This window comes from Neodiprion pinetum, chromosome 1 (genome assembly GCF_021155775.2).
Source record: "Neodiprion pinetum isolate iyNeoPine1 chromosome 1, iyNeoPine1.2, whole genome shotgun sequence".
Taxonomy (NCBI): domain Eukaryota; kingdom Metazoa; phylum Arthropoda; class Insecta; order Hymenoptera; family Diprionidae; genus Neodiprion; species Neodiprion pinetum.
This window is the reverse complement of record NC_060232.1, coordinates 1,613,064-1,630,029: the sequence shown is the minus strand read 5'-3', so window position 1 is coordinate 1,630,029 and position 16,966 is coordinate 1,613,064. Positions and strand designations below refer to the sequence as shown.

General features: G+C 41.8%; 1 protein-coding gene across 1 annotated transcript in view; it reads right to left on the bottom strand.

The window, feature by feature from the left end:
- Positions 1 to 16,504, bottom strand: part of Dad (Daughters against dpp) — a 39,323-nt gene extending 22,819 nt beyond the window's left edge. Inside the window, exons 1-2 of the mRNA XM_046622594.2 lie at positions 12,672 to 16,504; positions 7,330 to 7,380 (exon numbers count right to left, since the gene is read on the bottom strand). Coding sequence (XP_046478550.1) covers positions 7,330 to 7,380; positions 12,672 to 13,725 — 1,105 coding nt within the window. The 5' untranslated portion in view covers positions 13,726 to 16,504. The remainder of the gene's footprint in view (positions 1 to 7,329; positions 7,381 to 12,671) is intronic.
- Between the last annotated feature and the right edge of the window lie 462 nt (positions 16,505 to 16,966).

The following is a 16,966-nucleotide window of genomic DNA, read 5'->3' as shown; positions in this document are numbered from 1 at the left end:
CCGAGGTTCGGAGAAAAATTTCGAACAACACAAAACTGTGAATACCGATTAATGTCAACGATCGACTTTCGAGCCGATCGGAGTAATCGAAAGTGCGCAGAAAATAGATCGGCGTGCAAATCGGTGAATATACATATATACGCCATATCCAGAAACGATGAAACTTGCGCACAATAATTGTGACGGCTTCGGGCAAGGGACCGAAGGTTGTACAGATAATTCATTGAGCAAAGAACCATGGAAAAAGAAAAAGAAAAATAAGGAGCAGCAGCAGAGGAACAAGGAGGCAAAGGGAGAAAGAGAGAGAGAAAGAGAGAGAGAGGGAGGCTGACGTCACAAACGTCGGACTCTCGGTTCTCTCGGTGGGTCGGTCGGTCGCATTCTTTCAAGATTCTTGGGTTGTAGACTCCGAGACTCGACATTATATCCAAGGCGAAGGAACGAACGCTTCTAACCATGCTTGGCTGGCTGGCTGCTTTTCCCTCGAGAGGAACGCAGCACCGTTTCCTGTTATCGCTACGCAGCTTCGAGCTGCAGGGGGAATGTCACTGTCTTTCTCATTTAGGGACTCCGATATTTCATTAAGTATTACGGGTACTCGAAACGCGTAAAGTACTCAATTTCATCCCCTGTCAGTGAGAATATTTATGTCTAGGGTGGTCCTCTTTCGGGGACCAGAAAAATTTCAAAAAAATTCAGGACGCCCCCCCTGATCAGTTTCAAATCGCGAAAAAAAATTCTTTGTAAAGTTTCAAGCCTCTACGTCAACTGGAACACGTGCCTCTAAGCTCCGAAAGTTTTAAATGTAAAATACAAATAGTTTTTATAACCAGTTGTTTCGTTTCGTATGACTCGTATAAATTTAGGGACAGATTTGAAACTTGGCAGAGTTGTTGCTTATAATGATAGGAACGAACCCTGAAGATTTCAAAATTTTATAATTATTGTTTGCTTGCATATAATCCTAATAAATGTGATGCTATTAAGCTTATATAAAAGAAAATATACATTATAAAATTATGATAAAATTTTGAAATTATTAGAATTTGTTCCTATCACCGTAAGCAACAACTCTGTCAAGTTTCAAATCAGTCTCTTCGTTTATACCAATCGTAAAAACGAAACAACTGGTTATAAAAACTACATGTATTTTACATTCAAAACTTTCGGAGCTTAGAGGCACGTGTTCCAGTTGACGTAGAGGCTTAAAACTTTACACAGATTTTTTGTCAATGATTTGGAACAGATTTAGAGTGCATCCCAATGAAAATTTGTCCGATCCCCAACTAAGGATCACCCTAAATTGTATATTGTATTATACATTCGCGAATTTTGAGAATCGCATCGATAAAAATTATTTCTCAGTGTATAACAACAGATTGAGACAAGATCATTTTAACATGATTTTTACACTCGCAATCACAATTTTTTCTGTTTCATTATTCCTTTCCGATACGAATCATTATTTTCCATAAATGTATTGCATAAATATCAGCCTGTTATTCGTACACCGTGTTGCACAATAATTTTATGATCGAGGTAAGAAAGAGCGAATTTTTACAACGTGTAGCGTGACGCGTTTCTATATTATAATGTGGAAAAAATAGTTCTTCCTCCTCCGTTCGTATAGAGCGAGAGAGAAAGAGCTAAGGACTTTGGAAACGTCTAAAAGAGCTATTTTAGGTCCCCCTAATGTACCGCGAAAGCGTTCCGTTCTCCTGACGAACCGCGTCGTCGCGTTGCGACCAACTCCGAAGCGTCGCGTCGATCCGGTAAAAGCGTAAAGCCAAAAGTTTCTCTAACGGGGAATTACATCTGTATTAGACTGGCCGTTCAAAAAAAATGTTTACACTCAAAGTTGAAAAATCTCGAGCCAACCTTGAAAAAAGATGATCCTCAAGGTCTCAATGCTCGATGTTGAAGGGTGCCGGTAGTTTGTTTGTTGTTTTATTTTTTTATGGAACAATTAATCTAGGCTGAATTGTTTTTTCGTACGCCATGTTGAATGTTTCACAGTGAAAAATTGAAAATGTTTTAGTAAAAATTGACGAACGGAACAGAGAAAATAATTATTAATAATAATAATACGTAGAAACGGTAAGACAATGTATAAAGAATATTAGAAGAAAGGAAGTGAAAATTATATGTCGAAAATTTTCAGAATGAATATAATATGTAACAAAGAATCGTAGCTTTTTCTGAGCTTTTTTTTCTTCTTCTTCTATTACAAGTTTACGTTTACATACAACATACGTACCCTGTAGTAAATTTCGTAACGTATTTTATCCACCGATTAGACCGTATAATAAAATAAACCCGTAACGTCGTTAATCACTTTCCCAATACCGGATATGTATACATATATATATATATATATAGATACGTATAGATACTTATACAGATCATTGAATTCTCTGTCTCTTTCTGTCTCTCTCTCTTTCTCTTTCTAGTCAATGAACGTGAACGTATACGGAATATATGCACGTATAATAAAGAATTATATACACCTACACCCACGCATGCGTCGCTTCATACAAATACAAAAACGTACATATCTTCACAAGTTTTTTATAACCGACCATACAAAGGTTGCGCACGCATTCAGACGCGCACACGCATGCATAAATGGATAGATTTGTTTTGATAATTTCTTCGTGCAAATGTCTTTTTCTTCATCAAAAGTATTTTTCAGATCAGGAGTGCAGGTTTGCTGTATAAGACGACAGCGTCATCACTGGCATTCCTCTGTTAAAATTCTCACCACTTGTGTCTCTCTCTCTCTCTCTCTCTCTTTCTCGCTCTCGCTTCTCCGTCATCGCTCTCGTTTTTTTTCAATAATAATTAACTGAGAATAAAAGCGGGCGAAATTTTTTTTCCGGCAAAAAAAGAAGAAGAAAAAAAAAAGGAGATATACGGCTCGCGGGACGCCGCCGGCAATTTTCCCAATCCGGAAACGATGGATTTTTAGTGAGAAAGCAACGGGCCCCACGACCACGCGAGGAAGCCTTGGAATGTCATTGAGCCACTCCCGGTCGAAGAGCTGGTCTCTCTGCTGCCCGAGGAGATGCTGTCGAGTGGCTGCTGCTGCTGCTGCTGGCGATGCTCTCTTCACGACGTTTGTTTCTCTCCTCTCTCGTGTTCCGACTTTGAGAGCGACGTATAGAGATAGAAGAATTTATAAAGGGAAAGGGAGAGAGAGAGAGAGAGAGAGAGAGAGTGAGAGGGAGAATCTATAGTTTCTAATATGAATGAACAACAGTTTTTATACGTTTACATCGTATTTACTACATACCGTAGAGAAGTTACTTCGCAGAAATCGTTAATTGTACACGTAGGGAAAGAATTGTTTGAGTCGAGTGATAATCGTTTCATTCAACTAATTTTAAATGCGGCGAACACAACGTATACTTACTTAATTCGACAATATACTTTTGTTCGTCTAAAAAAATTTTGTTGAATCAACTAAAGATTTTGTTAGACTGATTGATGTTGAATTGATACAAATAAATGTTTACTCCGCCACCCGTGACCGCGAATTTAGTTTATTCAATGACTTTTTTTCTCTCACGATCAGTGCAGGTGAAAAGGATGAGAAAATAAAAAATTCACTACATCAGCAACTATAATAGAGCATGAACAAATTATACGCACATCTATCTGAAATGATACACCAAAAGATACGTGCAAAACACAAGTATACGATATACTATACTATGTAGTAACCTTGACGAAATCGCTACACGCGCGATGCGGAGTGAATATTTTTTTGTTTAGCAGTGTTTCTTTTTTCGTTTTTCATTATTCCCCTCTCTTTTCCTTATAACGATAAGAAATCCCGCCCGTCAAAAGAAATATGTACGTACCGCGCGTTATAACATGTGTATATGCACATACATATGTCACGTACAAGTGCGTGCATATTAATATAATAACAATCATAACAACAATGACAAAAATATGATTGGGGGGTGGGGTATATATGATGCGTTCGCTGTATATTATGTACTACACGTTTATACGATGATATACAATATTATACGATATACACGAGCTAGGCGCAGGTATTGCACGAACACGCATTTACCTGTAAACATGTACAACTAGCTCTGTATAATCATCACTCGTCGTATAATACGTAAAATAATAACAACGAGAATGCCGCACAAACACGCGGGTGTATATTAAAAGTGTCCGAAATGAGTCGGAAAAAAAGATAAAAGAGAAAACAAATCTTAGCTTTACGCGTGACGTAGATTTCAAACACGTGTCTCTCTCTCTCTTTCTCTGTGTATGTGTGTTTTAGGGTGGTCCTCGTTTGGGGGTCGGACATTTTTTTATTGGAACGCCCCCCGGATCTATTCCAAGTCATTAGGAAAAAATCTCTGTAAAGTATCAAGCCTCTACGTCAACTGAAACACGTGCCGGTAAGCTGCGAAAGTTTTAAATTTGAAATACGTGTAGTTTTTATAATAGTCAGTTCGTTTTGTATGACTGGTATAAATGAAGGGACCGATTTGAAACTTAGCAAAGTTGTTGCTTGTAATGATAGGAACGAACATTACAAACAACAATTCTGCCAAGTTTCAAATCGGTTCCTCATTTTATACCAAAGTTATACAATACGAAATAACTGATTATAAAAACTACATTTATTTTACATTTAAAACTTTCGGAGCTTAGAGGCACGTGTTCCAGCTGACGTAGAGGCTTGATGCTCTGCACAGATTTGTTTTAACGATCTGGAACAGACCTGGGAGACATTCCAGTGAAAATTTGTCCGACCCCCAAATAAGGACCCCCCCCCGAGTACGTATATTATACACATTATGTAAAAAATAGTATATTGAGTTACAAGTGCGGAAAGTGCGGCAAATGAGCGATTTCGGACGAGTGTAAGGTTTGCGGAATTAGCCGAGGCGAGCGCTGTAATCACACGGGAGAAACTTCGGGTTTAATTCAGATCAATGACGTCACTGGCGTAAGATCCGTGCATAAAATTTAGTTGTCGGAAAGTGCACATGCGCCAAAGAAAAGCCTAGGGTGTAAAATTGAGGATTTCAGCCAAGCTCGTGCGCCAGGGTTGTTTTACACCACTGATCAGAAATTGGACACTTTACGCACGCTTACACAGCCTTCGAAAATTCAACTTAGAAAGGATGTGTTGCAAAAATTGAATTATATTTTTTTTTTTTTTTTATTTTTTTTTTTTAACGCATTATTCTTCTTTCCATTTCTTCAACTTAACACTACCTACCTACATAATACCTACGGTATACACAATTCGATCCCTCCATGCACGTATATAAATATACCATGTGTATTCAACAACAATGTCTTCGATTGCCGATTAACAATTATGTACGTACTCGTGACACCCGTTAACGTAGAATATTACGTATACGTGAAATCTATGCGTTTAAAACACGGCAGTGTTAAATTCGAGAACTGAAAATGAAGCGTACCTGCCTACGTATAATATTAACAATCACGGGCAAACAGAGCCATGAGCTGAGAGAGAGAAATACGAAGAGAGAGCACGTTAATGCTGCAAGTCGCTACTCGGTTTATTCGAGCAGAGTTGAGCCGAGTAGCTCTAGTGCTATCAACGAAAGATATTGACCCCGGTAACACGCGCGTTCGTATACGGCGTGTGTGATGCAAAGAGAAATAGAAAGAGAGAGAGAGAGAGAGAGAGAGAGAGAGAGAGAGAGAGAGAGAGAGAGAGAGAGAGAGAGAGAGAGAGAGAGAGAGAGAGAGAGAGAGAGGAGAGAGAGAGAGAGAGAGAGAGAGAGAGAGAGAGAGAGAGAGAGAGAGAGAGAGAGAGAGAGAGAGAGAGAGAGAGAGAGAGAGAGAGAGAGAGGCTTTATACCATCCCGCAGCCAGAGCCGGGCATGCACTGACTTTTTAACGCGCGTTTTGCCTCCTTGGGATCGGGACGTTTCGATTGCAAGTTCGTCCTTCGCATTTTCTACACCCAGGATAGATTAGAAATATCATATGTAAATATAGATTGGAAATAGAAAGATTGTTCTGTGAAAAGACGAGCGTTCTACGTTATGTGGAACATCACGCTCAGTTGATTTTTCACTTTCTTGTAGCATTTTTTTTTGTTTTTTTTTGAATTTGTCATGAAACATGTTGAAGCACTTCAATTATTAATTTTTTCCCGACATTTATATTCAACCGAAGGATCACGATCTACAACAATACAATATATTGTCTGGGAATCTTGTTCTCTAAAATTAAAAATTCATGTTAAATTATAGAAATATTTTGTGACATTGAATTAATAATGAAAAAGATCGTCAGATACGCTTTTTCAAACATCAACCGGAGATTTGATATTACAAGCGTGGGTATTTTTTGTGATGTAAATTGACATGATTGATGCAAGCAATAAAAAAAATCTTGATAACGATACTTCATAAATTTAAAAAAATTTACACAAGTACAAAATCAACCGAGCGCGATCTTCGACGTAACGTAGAACGCTCATCTTTCGACAGAACCTCTCTTTCGGCCTAAACCAACTTTTTACGAGGTCTCATGGTGTAAAATGGCTAATTATGTTTTTCTGAAACACCCTACAATGTACGTAAAATATTTTTACAAGCCTCGCGGAAGCGACTAGGTAGTCGAGATCGCAGATCCCCTTCTCTTTTTTTCTTTGTTTATTGTTTTTTCTTTTTTTTTTCTTGTTTTTTTTTTCAAGGAAAAAGTTTGCTAATTACAATTATAAACATAAACGACATAACAAAGACCGAAGCGTGTAAGCTGATCGCGAAAAATCGAGTCTCGTCGCTCACGCATGTAACAATCGATTATACCTACGCATGCATACGTGTATGTATATGCGTAGTGAATTAAACTGCATTGCACCTGCGCCACGTGTATAATAAAACGCCTCGTCCGAGAACATCGTCCAGGTTCTACCTTGTACATACTTACAAGCGTGTATATAAATATAACTGGGTGGACTCGATCCTCTCTCACGTAACCTTATAGCACACACGGTGTAACCGGTATTTATACGGATTTAGACCATACGTGTGCGACAAGTACGCGCGTACCAACGTCTAATTGTGAGCAGTTTTTTCCCTTAAAAGCCGTAACGCGTCCAATTCTAGAGCATTGACGAAGGTTACGACCGATTTAACCGAAAACGGTGAGATGATTTACCGATCCCGGTGTCGACGATTTGTTCGTTTCGTTACACGATTCACGTACGACGACTCTTACGTACGAGTATACGATTATTATATATCGTACAACGTGAAATGTAGAATGTTTAAAAATATTGGTGAAAAAGAAAATTTGCACGTTACTCACCCTCGGGTCTTAACCTATCGGCAATAAGGCAGTAGGGAGGTGGCGGCGACTCTGAAAAGATAAAAACAATAAGAATTACAATTGATCGATCGTTGCAAGAGATAAAAAAAAAAAAAAAAAACACTCAAACATTTTAAAAACACCGCGAGATCAATTATTGTCATTATCTTACTTACTAAGTATCTATTCCATATAACAAGTGAAAGAGAAATAAATATTTTCACATGAAATTAAAAAATGCTTTGAATAAAACTGTAAATTATCAAAAAAAAAATTTCCGCTGTTAAGACTACGTACTGAAATTTACGAAATTTTCGTTTCATATGTTTGTGTTTTGAAAATAAACACGAAATAATCGATGTATCGATTACTTTTTACCGATTGAATCGAGACGTGTTCCATTATTTTTGCTGGACTCGATTAATCGATACATCGATTATTTTTAGCTTACTCGCCATCGCTATTAAGTGTGCTTAACTGCTTCACATATCTCTCCCCACACTGCAGAGCAATCCGCGGATTCGAAAAAAATGTGCTATTCGCAGAAATCCGCTGCTGCTTGATGGGTGCAATTATGCGGCTTGCAAGAAAGAGAGAGAGAGAGAGAGAGAGAGAGAGACGCGTTGCGGTCTAACCAGAATAATGATAATTGTTTTATATTAGGTGTACAATTATATTTTTAACTGGTATGGTTTCTCCGTCTTTGCAACTAGAGAAAAAAGTAGGTAACTACCTACATGAATGATTGATAATTTTCCGAACGTAAGGTAATATTTTTTTCATACCATTCATTCTTTAGACCTAAATGAAAGAACGTGTAGAGCGATAAATCGACGAATAATAATCAACCACAAAAGCAATACGATATTCCAGTCACGAATGCTGCCGAACGCGTTATTATTTATTATGTCAAACGTGAAATAGGAACGCGATATCCGTTATATGGAATAACTTTTGCTTCCAAAATAGGAAGGTTTCTGTTATTAGATCACTCGCTAGCTGGCCGGCTGACCGATGAGTATAAAACGTCGGTATATAGAATATTTTGTCCTTTTAAGACATCGAGTTTTACAATTACTACGGGGACGATTGCAACAGCAACAGCAACAGCCGACGTATTTTCACATACATCATAAGCTGATTTTGTGCCGCTGCAGGATGCAGTGTTGCTCAATTGTTTCAATAATTATTTACAACTCGAATCGTTACGCCCATAACCAAGTAGTTACGTGGATTGATCTAACGATCGATTAATCACTGTACACACACGCAATAACATCGATTATATTTTGCAGGATTTGCGAACGCCTAGAAAAATTTCGCACATCGCATCGGCGTTGCTGCTTTCACGAAGCTGAATTTTTTTTAAATAGATTCAGGGTATTCACAAGATTTTGATTTCCGAACTTCGCTACCTTGTCCGAACGAACATTAGAACGTTCCGGCTGTCTAACTTCAGCCTCGCGTTGCTTTTCTATGTACAACGTATCAACGTTACATCTCTAATATATATTAAAGAGAACATGTTGCTGCATTACACATGTATAACTAACATAAAGTGGGAGGACGCATGTACAGCCTAATTGTTTCCACGACGTTTCAGTCACGCGTGTTACATTATACGTATAGAAACGACGCGTAAGCTCATGTAATCGAAATGCTCTTTCAAAAAACACCTGCAACAGCAGCAGCACCACCAAATCCAGCGATTACAGAGACCGGGTGTAATTTGAAAGCAGTGAGATAACCATCTAATTAGAGAGATAAGTGCCGCGGCTTATTAATGACGAACGGTCCACGTATGCATGCATATATAACGATACATAAAATTTGTACAAATTTCCGTGTGTATGTAGATTGATATTTCGTTTGTTCGGTCTATTATAACACGCAGCTGTAGTCTGTTATAACGCGTAATTTGTGAAATTCCTCAAAAATTTGCTAAATACCTCGACGAATATACCGAATAACGCATCGCACGAGTTTGAAGTTATAGTAACGTTACTGTAACGACGCATGTTTGTCAAATAAATAAATAAAAAAAAAAATAAACAATCTTTATTCCGCAACTTTGTTTATTACGCAGGATTGCCATAAGATGAATAGCATCCCGTTCGGCTATGAATTAAAAAAAGAACAAAATAACATTTAAAAAAAATCATTCTAAAATTGCAAAATGGCGATAATCTTCTTTACCCCGCCGCGTTGTTTCGTTTATAAACACGTTTTAAACCTTACCAATATCAATTTCAACTTTGCATAGTTCACATACCTATAACCGAAATTTACCTACCTATCGGTAAAGTACGAATAAACTAAAGATCGAAATGAAGGAGGTGACTCTCGCCGCCAGACACAAGACAGCCAGAGAGCAAGAGAGAGAGACAGAGAGAGAGAGCAGAGCAGAGACTGTCTCTCCCGACAGGAGGCAGGAATAAGAAGGAAGACTCGACGAGTCGGTTCGGTCAGCGTCAGCAGCAGCAGCAAGCAACTCGGCTCATGCTGCGGCTGGCCTCGACAATTAGCTGGCGCCAGCAATGACACGCAGCGGCGCCGTCAGGAACCCCCACCACCCCACCCTCCGACCGCCGTCGGCGCCGGCCCCCCTTCAACCCCCTCGCCGACAACCTGACTCGCCGCCGAATATACGATTTATTTTTAGATTCATTTCCTTCTGCCTGTCGGTCCTCCCCCTCCCCCCGCCCCTCGTTCCTCCACCGCCCATCGTAACTTTGATTGTGTGCAGCGGCTATTGGTAAGTGCCGCGTCCACCTCCCTTCACCGCCCGCTCTCGCGCTCTCTCTCTCTCTCTCTCTCTCTCTCTCTCTTTCACTTACTTTTCTCACTCGTGTGCGCGAAAAACAGCGGGTAAAAACATACGAAAAATGTACTATTCGTAGATTTTTACATCGTTTCTTCTTTTTTTTTTTATATATGTATGTTGGGGTGGTCGTTAACAGGGGTTGTTTTTGTATTTTTACGCTCCCAGGGGATTAAACGCTTGCAAGTTGACAAGAAAGACGTTCACGGAAAATTTCGAACTCTCTGTGTCAACTCTTGAGATAGTCCGCCTTGTGATCGAAGTATCCTACGCAGGAAGTAACACGGGGAAAACTTTTTTTGCTCTTTGAAATATTATAAGTCGTTGGCGAATATACCGACAATAATGAAAAAACAATTTCATATATTTTATGATAGAGTTGGTTATTTCGTTGCTGTACTTGACGGAACCATAATTTTATATAAATTAAACTTTGAACGTTAATTAACGTACGAATGTTTTCATTTACAAATTTTATGCCTCAGAGCTTTTTTGCAGAGTGTTCAATTCACTACAGAAATATGCATTCCCCATTGCTGTCGGTACATTCGTCAACGACTTATAAAATTTCAAAGACCAAAAAACTATTTCCCATATTATTTTCGTAAGATACTTCGATCAAAAATCGCAGTACTTAGAGTTGATACAGAGAGCTGAAATATTCAGGGGATTTGTGTTCGTCAATCTGAAAGCTTTCAAACCCCCTAGGAGCACAAAAATTCAAAAACAACTCTAACAAGTACCACCCTAATATAAATCGTGCGTAACATAGCATATTCTCTTACAATGTCCCGCAGACGACGAATATTTTCTTCTACATACGAAGTACGGCTCTGCGGTTATTATTTATAAATATATTTTTCTTTGTCGCGACACACTTGGTGGCTGGCTTTAAAACGCGAGGTTCTTACGGCATCGTTTATCCACCTATACATGTCCCATTGTTGTACCGTATCGCAATTCGCAACTCGCATTTCGTGATTCGCAGGCGCCAGGCGCCGAGTAGAATGTACGACGGTAAAGTTGCCACACAAAGGACCGAGGCTATACAGATAGCGATGTATGCGGCACGCAGAGCGTGTGTCATCAGCGTTATCTGAAAATTGGCCGCCACGGCGCGACGACGACGCTTTTAAATCTCGGATAGTTGCGTGTAAGAGAAATTTCATCAACGCACAATCGTACGCTTCGTGGAATATGGTATACTTGCATACCTACATCGATTAATGGTCCACCCATGTGGGTTACGCGTCGTATAATACAATACCGAAATGAATAATTTGTTCGTTTCATTTCACTACTTTTTTACTTTTTTTTGGGAATTTTTTCCAAAGCGACAAATACAGTTGTGCAACGAGTATATTTTTTTATATCGGTCTCACAAATTTCACAAATAGGCAAAAAAATCACGCGACTGCAGCGAAGAAGCAGAGGTATCTAAATGAAATTTAAAAAATCAAATTTAGGATGATACTGAACACGTCTGTGCGTAATGCGACGACCGTCGCGTAATATCACAACGTGGCGTGGGCGCAACGTTACCTACTTAGATAGTCCCATGTAATACGAGTATATGTATAATTGCATGAATGTGTGTATATCCCATTATCGAGAATGGTAAGAACACATCGTTACCGTACTCTACATTTGATCATACACTCGTAACGTGGATGTGAAAATATTTGAACAGTATATTATATTGAGGTATACGCGAAAATTAGCAGGAGGACGTTAAAAAGAGAACCTATCATCGCTACAAAGACACAATCAGCTGCTGCTGTTGTGTTGTTGTTGCTCTCTGCAACGTCCGGCCGATCGTTTCAACAACCGCGCGCATGAGAAGAGGAGGAAATTCGCGTTTCGTTAAAGATAACACCAACGGTCGGAGAGGTTTAGAACTGGACTCGTGTAGGATGAATCACACTCAATCACAATCAGATTGAAGAGTTGGCGGTAAACGTTAATGTAACGAAATATTGAAACTAGAAACAAGGTTGACGAAAAAATCACTACTTTCTTATTATTACTGTAATTTCGAAGGAACTAGGACTGCAAAATATGAGTACGTTTCAACTTTGTCGGTTCATAGAATTTCAAACAGTTTGAAAATTGCGAAAATAACGATTATTTTCTCGGCACGGGTCGTTACGATAACGTTACCAACTTATTACGATGACTAGAATCATTGTTTCAAACATTCAGAACGGCTTCGAAAGAGTTTAATTATCAATATTTCGAATACACGTTGCTTTTTAAAAATAGACAACTAAATTTAAGACGATTCCACAGTGTTCGAAATACTGATTTATCCTGAAGATCAATCCTTACATTAACGTTGCGAACTTCACTCTCTTCAATCACATCGAGTCGCTGTTTTAGAAATTTTAGAAACAATTTCCAACAACGTCCATCGGTCATTCGTCCGGCGAGTGAAAAACGCCTCGTTCTCTCCATCGCTCGCAAAATCAATCGATTCGCAAAATGTGAGAATAATAATTATCTAGAAACGGCGTCAACTCACCGGGTTTGCAGAGCCGACTCCAATGATAGGGATTGCAGCAAACGTAGACGGGATCCTCGTCGGAATGGCATACCGGAAGTCTCTTAAGTTCATCGCTGTCGGCGAGGTCGGGCCACCGCCAAATTTGGCAGCAGAGAAGGTGGGGTTCGACGCCGGTGTTGCGATCCGTCGACGCCGGCGTCGCACCGGCGGAATTTCGCGAACGATGAGACGACTGTCGATCGCCTCGACCGAACCTGCTGCACGTGCTGTTCGTCGTCGTCGTCGTCGTCGCGATCGCGGCGTCGGCGAGGGGAAGGGAGGTTGGGTTCCTCTCCTCCAGGGGAATCGCGTTCTCGTCGTTATCGTCCGATCGTCGTTCCCCTCGCGTCAGCCGCTGCTGCAGTCTTTGACTGTGCTGATTGTGATGATAATGATGACGAGCCGAGGATCGCTGCGTCTGCTGCTGGGTCTTTTTATCCTCCCTGCAGCCCATCGCGGTATTATTATCGTTGGTCGCGTTTTCGACGGTTCTCAGATCTCCGTCGGCGCGTCGTCGCCGCCTCGGTACGAGAACACAGCCGCTCAGATCGGCTCCGTAACTTTCTACCGCGGCCAAAAGCATCTCCAGCTGATTTTCCTTCAAACTTTTCAGCAGATCCTTGCACCTGGTCACACGTCCGTTGTTATCGTTTGACGTATCGTCGATGCTCGCTGATGACGCATTGCCGTAACGCTGCTGCTGCTGCTGCTGCTGATGATGATGACGATTACGACGATTATCCTCGCTACCGGTGAAACAACAACAATAACAACAGCAACAACAATTTGTCGTCGTCGTCGTCGTCGTCGCCTTTCCCGCGCTACCGACGCCTAATGTCGTCGACGGACTGGCAATGCCGCTGCCTGAGGGTGGATGATGCTTCGATGATGATTCGCTCGTCGAACCAATCGAGTACGGTATAATGTGATGATTATTCTCTTGAGTTTCACACTCGGTTTCATGCTCCCCACGGACTTTTGCCTTAAGGAGACGTTTAGTGAGCAGAGTCCGTTTGCTCCAGAACATGAACATGAAACAGGATTTCCCGGTTGTGCATTTGGGGGCCAGTACTTTTAACCGCGTTTCTCAAAGAGTTTGTCTATTTTTTCTATTTCACTTTTTTATCACGCGCACAGACACACACACGCACTGTGTTTGTTTGTTTTTTTTTCCCCGTTTCTTATATTATTACCTTATCTATTTCCTTCTTTCCTTAATTTTCCTCAGTCAACAATTTTATTTTTTATCACTATTCCCTTTTCAACTCCACGAATCACTAGATTATCACCGTCGACGTGTCTCTCTTATTTCTCTCTAGGCAATCAGATATCTGTCTCGCTGTTCGTTAATACGTTGTGTTATTACGTACACAAAGCACCTTCGCGAAGAAATGCAGATGCGAGCGAGAGAGCGGGAGATTGATTATATATACAGTACGCAGGGAATAGCGACGATAACGAAAGAAGGAAAAGTAGAATTTAAAAAAAAAAAAAAAGAAAAACCAATTATAAATAATCGTAGTAACGGTATAATACGCAGGAAGAGAGAAGGATTAAAAATTTCTCTATTCTCCAAAATATCCACACAGACACACGCTTCGCTACGTGGGGGGGATATTTCTTTAAATCTTCTTCTTCAGGCCTGTATCTTCAGCGTTCTTCCCTCGCATGCGGGACAATAAGAGCGACGCCGGGTTTTCGATGCGACCGGCGGTACCAACGGTAGGCTGCAATAATGAGAAGTACGTAGCCTCGGAACGCAAAGTCGAAGAAGAATAGGAAGAACGGAGTTGCCGCTGCTCGCGGCGTCGCGGACGACGCGTGTGTGTCGTCGTTGCCTCTTCCTCTCCTTCTCCTTCTCCTCCACCCCCTCACCACCCGTCGCCCTCGCCGTCTCTTGGCCGACTTGTTGTGTCGGCGCGCCGCCGCCTTTGGCGCTGATACTACCGAGTGAAAGATCGGATGAGCAAAGCGGGACCACCACCGCCTTCGCGGCTAGAAGAGGGCTGATTGTTTTACGTCTGCGTTTTTTAACGAGAACAGCGAAGATCACGACGCGTCGTTGCAGCTGCCGCCTTCTTCTCTTCTCCCTCTGATCATCGACGAGGCTCGACGAATTCGACGACGACGATCTCGTATCGATATCCCGCCGGTTCTCCTCACCTCCGTCGGCCCAGCTCGGCAAAGACTTTACACGCGGCACCGGATCACCGGATTTCGCAATCGACGAACGGGATGCTTTCGTTAACGATGAAAACTGCACGACGGCCACGAGGACGATTCTGCTGCCGAAGATGATGACGACGATGACGATGCTCCTGGTATTGGCCACCACCGCTGTGGCCCCACATAACAACACTTTGATTACGATTCCGTTACGGACACCACTATTTATTAATAACTTGTTATCACCAATTAACATTTTACACTTCTCATCACTTGTTCGTGTTCACTCGGTTATTATAACTATTATTCCCCTCTTGGTTTGGATGTTTCTTTTTTTCCCCTAATATTTTTATTCGGTATACCAACACGCTGTACCGGCAGTAGTGGTATGTTGTACGTCACTGAGGCGCACGATTACGTGTACCTGGTAGGTTATTTTAAACAGGTTTGTTGATCACACGGTCTCTCAGCTTCTCCGCACACTCTCGTCGTCGTTGTTGTCACACCATTGTCACAGTTTGAAAACGTTGAGTAATTTTTAATAAAAATTTAACTCGTCAACGACCGGTGTTCTTTTATATTGTTACTGTAATTATTATCAATACAATAATTGTCTCATTTTTTTTAACGATAGAAATAGTGGGGAAAGAGAGAAAGAGAGCCTGAATATGAGACAAATATTGAGACGCGTGTAAACGCATACGGTATACGGTATATTACAACAATATACCCAAACGTTATACTTACGTTACATTCGATCAAAGTGTGAATTTGCGTGCATAATATACAGCGTGTGTTACAGCGTGTGTAACACCACCCTGAACTCGGCTGCGGGTTGGTATATTAAACGAGTGCTTACGGGGACCGGACGGAGAAAAAATCCAAGTAAAATCGAAGGATATACACACAATGAGAAACGATCCGGAGGTATGTTTTTTGAAAAATTGAAACACCAACGCGAGCTAATCGATCGATCGACGATTCGAAAAGTTGGCGAACTTGTTGATCGTCCTCAAGTCGGTCGGCGGAACGCGTTTGCAATTTTGATACGCAGGCAAAAGAACACACACGCGCACACACACACACACACACAGACACGCGCAATACCAGTACGTTATTAATATCCGTTGACAGGTATTTAAACTCTGTTATTTTCGCCGATTGTTATACCTTTACGGCTCGTGCGCGTGTCGGATCTCTTGTTTTAACAATTAGTCGAGAGAACCGGTCGATTCGTTAGTACCCTTTGGTTCCCTCTCGTTCTACGCAACGTACGAACGTATGCGCGTATTCTCGTACTGTCGAGTCGGCTCGACTCAGCTCTCGGCTTAGCCTCGGCTCTGCTCTTTGCTCTCCGTGTAACACACGAACACCCCGGCAGCACGACACTACGGACGAGGATTTACAGACAACGAGAGAGCGTTTCTTAGCCTCTGCTTCTTCCTCTTTATCTCTATCCGTATCTTTATCTTTTTCCTCCTCCTCCTCTTCCTCTTCAGCTTCTTCTGCTTCGTCGTCGTCGTCGCACGAGGCCTCCGTCATGAACACATACTTCACTCCTTCTCGGCGAGCAACTCCTTCTCGTCTGCACCAGCAGCCTGAACGCGACGCACCACCGACCACGGCATACTAAACGCACAGGGCAGATTGTTAAACATGGCCGCGGTTCGCCTAGTTCCGCAACTCGACGCCAGGGGCGCCACCGGCGCGCAGGTAGCTCGGCTAACTCCCGCCTCGCCGTACGTTCCAGCGATCGCCGCGCGATCCGAACGGCTTCGTTACGCAGTTTTTCGCATATTATCGGCATCGATTCCCACCGCCGATTACCATCGACGTCGTCCGCAATAAAACGCGGACTCCTCGACGCATCGACACCTCTCCGCTCTCCCCGGTCAGCTCCGCTCGTTTCGCTCGTTCTCCGCCCGGACGGTTCGGACCGCTCGTTGCGGAACGGCGGCGCCGTGGCAGGCCGACTTTGAGGTGGACTCGCCCGTCTACGGGGGCGGCCGCGGGCTAGACAGACGCCAGCGTCTCCTTACGAAGCGCCAGCGCCTGTCCCACCGGGGGTCAACATTCCAAGACGAATTTTCAGAGCCGCGATATACGGG